Here is an 8,842-nt window from a genome sequence, read left to right as displayed (position 1 = left end):
GCTTTTCCCCTGACAGAGAGATAACAAGGATGGCACCCAGATTTTATAGCAGGGTGAGAGTCCTGCCAAGATAAACTGCTTTGGGCTTGTTGACTTCTGGAGAAGTTGGAAGAGAACTCCATTCTGTCACAAATTATGGCCACTTGTTTTTCTTGAGTACTTTAATTTCTTGAGGACATGACTTGTGTTTTTATAATGGACCTTTCTGCCAACAAGCTGACTCTAGCACAAAGTGAAATGAGGAGTAGGAACACACAGGGCGCCCAGCCCTATTGTCATCCTATCAGCTGAGAAACAAGGTTGAGAAGTGACAAACGTGTTCATGCCTTTTCCAATCAGTTCCATAAAGGAGGAGTGTGGACTAAAGGGGCAAGAGTCCAGGATCTGAGGTCAGTGGGCCTGGTTTACATGTAGCTCTGTCCCTTCCTAGCCCTTTACCCTGGATAGATCACCTGATCTTGAAGAACAACAATTGCTCAGGTGACCAGGTCATTGCCAATCTTTGGTGTGTTAGTTTCCTATTGCTGCTGTAGTAAATTACCATAAATTCATAACATAAACTGAATAACACAATACAAATTTATTCTCTTAGAATTCTGGAAGTCAGATGACTGAAATCAAGGGGTCGGCAGGGTGGTGCTCCTTCTAGAGGCTTCAAGGGAGAATCTATTGCCTTGTCTTTCTCAGCTTCTAGAGGCCACCCACAGTCCTTGGTTCATAGCCTCTGCCTCATGTCACTCTGACTTCTGCTTCCTACTACATTTCTGAGTTCTCCTCTGATCGCCTTTCTTTCTCCTATAAGAATCTTTGTGATTAGATCTGGCCCACCAGACACCAGATAATCCAGGATAATCTCTCCATCTCAAGAACTTTAACTTAATCACATCTGCAAAGTCCTCTTTGCTATATAAGGTGACATTCACAGATTTTGGGGATTGGCATGTGGACATCTTTGAGGGGGTCATTATTCAGCCTTCCATACCAGGAGTCATCAATTACTGATGGTTGGTGAGCCAGGGAAAGTATTCTAAGATTTCAGAGTTGGTACTTGTGGTGGTTTGAAGCTGGATGTATGCCAGAAAAACACGTTCTTAAATCTAATCCGTTCTTGTGGGTGTAAACCCACTGTAAGTAGCATCTTTTGATGAGGCTACTTCAGTTAAGGTGTGACTTACTTCATTCAGGATGAGAATTAATCCCAAAACGGAATTCCTTTATAAATGGAGTGAGTAAGAGAGAGGGGATGGGAGTCGGGCGAGAGCCATGGAAGCAAGAAGCTGAAGTCAATGAAACCTGAAAGAGAAGGGAGAGACCAGCAGATGCTGCCATGTGTCTTGCCATGTGGCAGAGGAACCAAGGATCACTGCTAACTGGTTTTTGGGAAGAAAGCATTGCCTTGAGGAAGCCTTCATTTGGATATTTCCTCAGCTAATAAATTCCCATTGTCTAACCTGATCCATTTCATGGTATTTGCTTTCAGCAACCTAAGAAACTAAAACAGTATTTGAAACCATTTTTTAAAAGCACTTGACTATTAGGTGAACGCAAAAAGCTGCAAAAAAGAAATGTTTTCTTGGCTCCTAAAGAGATAAACGTGTTGGCACAGTATTTTTCTTTAACAGTGAAAATTCTACTCCTACGATCACCATGGAGTAAAATTTCCCCCACCTCAAAAAACAAAATAAGATAAAAATATTTTTTAAAGTATAATGTGGACATGATGGAAGCAATGTAGTTATTTTAGGTTATTTGTTTTTCTTATCCCTTTGTTCAGTTATGGTTTGTTAATGTTCTTGGGGTATGGTAGGGACATGTTGGAAGCAATGTAGATATTTTAGGCTCTTTGTTTTGGTTTTGTTTGAAATTTTTTTTTATTGTTTGTTTTTTAATTTTTTGATAAAGTTAAAAAATAGTGAATGAATTTTTTAAAAAAAGTAAATGAATAATGGGGGGAGTAGGGGAATGGAATTTTTATTTTATTTTTTGAAATAATGAAAATGTTTAAAGATTGATTGTGGTGATGAATGCACAACTATATGATGATACTATGAACAACTGATTAGACACTTTGAAGGAATGTATGTTATGTGAATATATCTCAATAAAATTGCATTTTAAAAAAAACACCAAAACTCAGAGACCATCTGTGTCTCTCTTTGACTCTTTCCATACACAAAGTAGCCAATACCTTCCCTTGGATTGTTTTCCAAGCAGTCTCTGATTAAACAAAATGTTTGTACCCAGAAGGGCAGAGACAGCAAACACCTGGTTTCTTATGAAGGTAGAAGAATTCCTGCAGCTAGCAAGTTGATGAAGTCACAGTGACTTCCTGGTGTTGGGGTAAAAGTAAATAATAATAATAATAAACTATAATGTGGGCATCCAGGTACACAAATCTATGGGGCCCCACTCTGACAGCCTCACCAAGAGTTCTGCCCAGTTTCTTGTTACTGACCTTTGGCAGGAATTCCAATCTTTTAAGATAGACTCTAAGAAGCTCCCCTCAATACATATAACTCAAGTATAAATTCCCATCATCGCTTGCATTCTACAATGTGTCATCACAATGTAAGTTCAAGAATTGCTCTGTGCCCTCAACAAGCTGAATACAATCTTGACAGACAGTCACTTTTAATGTTTCCCTCTTGTTTGCATGGATAACTTTAGGGAAATTTCTGGCTTTTCTTTTTAGGATATTACTGTATTCTGGTTCTTGGGACAATTCTATAATTTTTTGCTTTGGCTTATTCTTTGCAGAGAAAACTTAGTTAAATGCCAGAGAAAGGGGAGAACATTGAATAAACCAGTTTTCAAAAATCATCCTGATGTTCATTTTAACAGCTGCTGTTGGGAAGTCTATAATAATTTCAACCAGTTAATCAAGACACATGGTCCAGGCCTGATCTGATGCTGAAATGGATTCACCCACTCATGGGGGCCCAGGCTCACTTACTCTCGTCTGGTGACCACATTCTCCTAGGGCGTTCATCTGTCTTCAGACACCAAGGCTTCAAATAAATACTCAAGACCTGGTTAAGAGCTCAAGGATGATTTATCTTCCCCATCCCAAAGGTACTTTACTGCACATAATTGAGACTTTCCTTTCTTTTACTTCCTTTTTTCTTCTTTATTCTGAAGTTTCATTATTTACCTATGATTACACTTGATCAGTCAATTCAGTTCTCATTGAAATATCCCAGTCATTTCAAGCCTTGTCAGAGATCTTCGGCTCTGTTACTGAACTGTCCATTTCTTTTACATTTCTTTTTTAAAGCTCAAGAAAGCTTTACTGCTGGAGGGAGAATGTTTTCCTTTTTTTCAGCATTAATTGAGTTGCCATCATGGAAAAGAAGGCCAACCAAGTCATGGTTCCTGTCACAGTGTAGGCGAAGCCTAAGAAAAGTCCACTGCCTCCGTTCCATGTCAGGGTGGAAAGAACAACTGCTTTTTCTTCTTGGAATCCGGTTACTGGAAAGTTTAAGAAGAGCTGTTAAGGATCTGTGTCAGCACTTCTCATTTCCACCACTGCATATGCTAAATAGATTCAGGTTGAACCATATGAAATTGCTGTTTGTGTAGGTAAAACAATGGTTGAATAATCAGTTTCAAATGGTTCATCCTAATTGTTATAAAGCAGCACTCTGTATCTTGCTGGAATAAAATTAAGTATAAACAAGCTTTCCTTCTAAATAGTTGTAATCTATGAAAGAAAATTCTGACTCAGATTTGAATGATTTACAACTAAATAATGAACAGATATATTAAGCTTCCTTTGGCAAACTCAAGGAAATCAAAAGAATACAGATAGGTTTCCCAGCAAACCTAAATTTTTGTTTATGTATCAGGAGATTGAGGACCAGCTAAAGTCCTTAATAGGCTAAGGTTTGGGTTCCTACCTCAGGGAAAATTTGTTTTTGTCCAATGGGAAGGTGGGAAGTAAGAACATCAACAAAAGAATGAGATAGATGGCAAAACATTTTTGGTGGGAAAACTAAAGATGCTTGCCTTCATTTGGGTTTTGAAAAGAACAGCATTCCCCACCCCCCTACCCCTCCATCCCCCACCCCACCCAAACCCCCCTGCTGCTGGGGAGAAAGTGTTTGAAGTGGGTTTGCTATCATTAGCATTTTAATGATGTCATTCTGATAATGCATGTGGCCGGAGGTTTTTAAACATCTGGTGCCTTTTGCAAACTGAACTAATAAACAAAGTCTTCTTATAGCAACAGCAGAAGACCATGCATTTCCCAGCAAAGCTCTTAAAAGGCCTGAAGTCACTTGGCAACATGCTATTTAAAGGCACAAGGAAACTTGTTAGGAAATTAGTTCTTTATCTTTTACATCAAAATTCTTCATTTTCACAGGCCCTTAGATCCCACTTCCGTGCATCTGCCCAGCTGCTTTCTCCATCTCTCAGTTTCATTAAGGAGGCTTTTTTTCCTCACACCCAGAACATCTCGCCCTGATAAGTCATAGGTGTTTTCTGTAGTCCAGGCTTCATTATTCTACTTGCATATTTACCAGGCCATTGGGTTAATCATGTATTACTCTAGGGGTCAACACAGGTAGGGCAAGTATAGGACTGAAGCTCATGGTTGAGGTTCTGGGTGGAAGATTTAGATTTGAAAGTCATCGGCATTAAAACATGACTAAATGAGGTCACCCAAGGAGAGCATGTCCTGGGAGAAGAAGAAATACAGCACCTCCCTTGTTTGGAATATGGCCTCCCTCTTCCCCTCAAACCCAAACTCCTTGTAATATAATGTGAGGACAACAGTGCATGATGATTTTTTTCATGTTTCTTAATTGCAACTATACTAGTTAAGGCAATCACAGACACAGTTGATAGGATTAGAAGATCCACCTTGAGAGGCAGTTGTCAAACAACTTCATCTCTACTTAAATTTTGGGGGGAAGAGAAGGGAATGGCTGAAATTCCTCTTCAAAAGAAAGCATCCTATGGTTTATTCTTTGCTCTGTATCCATAATGCTCCATAAGAGAAAACAATTTGTAGCTTTCATTTTAACTGAATAGAGTTAGAGACCCTGCTAAAGGAATGAAGTGAAGGCAAACCACACTCCTGGTCAGTGAACAAAAGGAGGCAAAAAAGCTGAGAGGGAAAAATGTGTCAACTTACTTCAAAAAAAAAAAAAAAAAAAGAAAGAAAGAAAAGAAAAGCACATCCGTGGGGATATCTCCAACCGACAAATGCTCTCACTTCCTTGTCAGGATGGATATGTCCACACTCACCCCTACTTGGATAGAAAAAAAAAAGATGCAGGGAACTGGAGCATTGGCCATAATTACTTTTCCCTCAAGAACTTCTCATTTAAGCTTCCTCGGGGGTAAAGAGACTAAGGAGGTGGACAGGTTTCGTGTTAAAAATCTCTGACCTAGCTGGGGGTCACACTGGACAACTCCTAACCAGTAGCTCTGAGAGGTTATGGGGAGTGTTGATGCCTAATGAGGCCGGAGTTTCAAAACTGTGTACAAGCTCTGGAGAGATTCAGCCTCCATTACAATTCTGCCTCAGGAAGACTCAGAAAGCAACTTTAAAATTATGTCTAAAGACCAGAGTTACTGTACATTGTGATCGAAGGTAACATTTCTTAAAGATAGTCTGGTACCAGTTTAGAGTTAAATGCTTTTTGTTTTTAAATCAAGAGTTACATTTGTATTTTTAAATTAAGTGAGAAAATTCAGGATTACATATTAAAGCATATGTCTCCTAACTTGGACTATATGTCCATAACCAAGGCACTTGCTCCTACTTGCTGGCTTTGTACCTAAGAGAGAAGAACACGCATCTCCATTGCAGAGTTCAGAGCATTCCTCATGTGGGTTGGATTACCTGGACCTGCCTCTCAAGTTTGGGGCTCTCTTGGATTGTGATACTTTTGCCTAGAATAAAAGATTCGACAATCTTTCTCGGTTTGGGCTATTTTTAGTCCATATTACCATTTTACTGCTTATCATACATCTCTTTACTTAAATGGTCCTCCATCTTATCCTATGCTATACAGCAGGCTTCTCCTCACTGTTTTAGATCTCCAGGCCCAGTGCTATTTAATCTTTCTTGTGGGACAGTAATAGTTCTTCCTATTTAACCTAAATACCAGATAATGCTATTATTGTTTTTAATACTTGTTATTCCTTAAAAAAAAAAAAGTACAGCTTTATAGTGATGGAGTAACAGTATTACCTGTAAGAAAATTATGCATTTCTCTTTTTCTCATACAGATTTGATGTGGAGAATAGATAAGCTTAGAATAAAATAATTTGACAATTGGTTAGACAAATGGGCACCAGTCTTCCTTCATCTCCAGAAGGAAGAGTGGTATAAAAGAATATTATAGGTTATGTTGAAACTATAGTTACCAGCAGGCAAGCTGTCGATAAAATGCCGTATTTGATTTAGACGACGGTAAAGCTTTTTGAAAGTGGGAAAGGCAGCTGTCTGCATCCACACGATGAAGTTGTCATTGATGAAGCCGTTGTTTCCTGGATCCTCTTCATCCAGGTCGTAGATGGGCTTAGACCAGTATACAGGCTTTGTAGTTCCTGTGGGAGAAAAATAAGGGACATGCCGAGAAAAATCATCTACTCCCTTCAGTTTTCTTCAGAAGGTAGAGAATGAAATGACTTCTGCATACTTGAAGAAAGATGAAAATAAAGACATTTTTAAAATGTATGCTTGTGTGTGTGTGTGCACATGTGCCTGTGTATGTAAGCTACCCAAGTATGTTACCATTAAAAATAATGTTTTAAAGACTCTAAGGAAACGTGGGGGAAATGCTCATGATACAGTTCATGTGGAAAAAAAGGGCAGAGTATCAATTTATATGTACATTATGTGTTCAACTATATAAAATGCATATCAAACATTGAAAAAATAGAGCAAAATGATAATAGTGGTTGTATTATGATGATAACATCATGGAGTGTGGGAGGTTGAATTATGTACTCCAATTTAGATCTTAAGATTAGTTCATAATCTCAGTTCACATCCCTGTAGGTGTGAATTCATTGCATACAGGACCTCTTAATTTTATTTTAGTTAAGGTGTGACCAACTGAAGCAGGGTGGGCCTTATTACTTGTGGCCTTATAAAGAGAAGAAACCAGAAGCCAGGTCAGAGAAGGCCACAAGGAGAAGCTGTGACCTGAAAGAGAAAGGAAAGTCCTGCACCATGTGTGGGGAAAGCCAAGGACTGTGGCAAACTAGCACCAGAATGCTACCAACCCTGAGAGGAAGCAGGCCCTTTAGCCTCTGCATCCTGAGACGGTAAATCCCCACTGTTCAGCTAACTCATTGAGTCGTATTTGTCATAGCAGCTGAGGCAAACTAAGACATGGGAAGTATCTTTATTTTCTTTAATTTCACTAGTAATCTAGACAGAGTAAATTAAAGCAAGATACCCTGTTCATCTAAAAATTGATAAAGATTGACAGAAAAAAATGAGTGATAACCTTTGATGAGGCTGTGGGGAAATGGGAATTCTTATATATACCAGTTAGAAGTGTGGATTAACATTATTTCTGGGCTATCTAGGAACATGCATCAACACTTTAATATTTTTCATACATTTCGGCCCAGAAGTTCTATTTCTAGAAGTGTATTCTAAGGAAATCATGGAAGTGTACAAAGATTGAGTTACACAGACGTTCACCATGGACTATTTCTAAGAGCTCAAAGGTAAAAATGAGGAGGAAGAATTGGTAAATAGCAGGAGGCAGAAAGAAAGGCAATTTCCTTTCTTTTTTCTATTTTAAAACAGGAATCCTAGTAGGTTTGGGTGTTGTAGGGATATTGGAAGAACAGAGTAGAGGCGTAGTGCCAGGAGATGAATCGGTTAATCCTTTTCTCACACTTTCCACTTTACAATGGTGGGCATGTCTGTCCCTCTAATTTTACAGGAGACTCTTGAGAGCAGTGTCTTCCTTGTTTTTTTCCCCCAACTGGCATTTAGTCCAGTCCTGGTACAATAAATGCTTGATAAAGGGATAAAAGTTTCCAATTAAATCTGACAGGTAGAATTTGATAATAAAAACAATATGAATTTTAAAGAGCTTGTCAACAAGAGTAAATTATTTATTGAACTTTTGACGTCCTTCAAGCAAGTTCTATTATTTGTAGGATACCAAAATGCTAAATAGGGAGCATATCTTTCTCAACTCTGACTACTGACTAAACTATTTTCTCCTAAAAGAAATTCAGACCTGTTTTCTAAGTATGGGCAGTGATGCTTGTAAAAGCATGTGCTAAGTCTAGCTGGATTAATCTGCTGAAGTATGTTTGTACACATATTCTTCCTTGAAGAATAATCCTTTGCTGGAGAAACTTCCTCTGCAAACTTGGTGGATTCCACCTATTTTGGTGAAAATAGCACTCTTCCCAAGACTTTGATTATTGCTAGATCCTTAGTGTTTGCACAGTGAACCTCACCGTATGTATCTCTATTCTGCCCAGAGGTCCTGCCCCACACAATGTGTCCTATTGGCCACTAACACAAGAATCACCCAGGGAGGTTGTTAAAAATGTAGGTTCAAACATGCCTTCCCCTACCAGCCCTTGATGCCACCTCATTCAGTGTTCCCAGAAAGTATGGGGAGCATGCTCTAAAAGGCACCAACTTCCTTCATTTTTCAAATTCAGTCGGGTCATTTGGATTCCAGGAAGCATTTCTTGATTGCTTACTAGTATAAAGCACCAGGGATATAAAACTGCTCAAGACCCAATCCCTTTACTAAAAGAATTCACAGTCTGAAGTGAAGGTATACAAACAGATAATTACAGTATAATGTAATTTTCACAACAGAGGTAAGAACAAAGTGCAGGGAGA

At 38.8% G+C, this 8,842-nt stretch overlaps 1 protein-coding gene across 1 annotated transcript in view; it reads right to left on the bottom strand.

Moving 5' to 3' along the window:
- Nucleotides 1-3,189: 3,189 nt before the first annotated feature.
- LOC119513939 (cell cycle control protein 50C-like) overlaps nucleotides 3,190-8,842 on the bottom strand; it is a 43,685-nt gene continuing 38,032 nt past the window's right edge. The window contains 2 exon segments of the mRNA XM_037809446.1: nucleotides 3,190-3,475; nucleotides 6,350-6,561. Coding sequence (XP_037665374.1) covers nucleotides 3,287-3,475; nucleotides 6,350-6,561 — 401 coding nt within the window. The 3' untranslated portion in view covers nucleotides 3,190-3,286.

Source organism: Choloepus didactylus, chromosome 1 (genome assembly GCF_015220235.1).
Source record: "Choloepus didactylus isolate mChoDid1 chromosome 1, mChoDid1.pri, whole genome shotgun sequence".
Classification (NCBI taxonomy): domain Eukaryota; kingdom Metazoa; phylum Chordata; class Mammalia; order Pilosa; family Megalonychidae; genus Choloepus; species Choloepus didactylus.
This window is presented reverse-complemented; position numbering and strand designations above follow the sequence as displayed.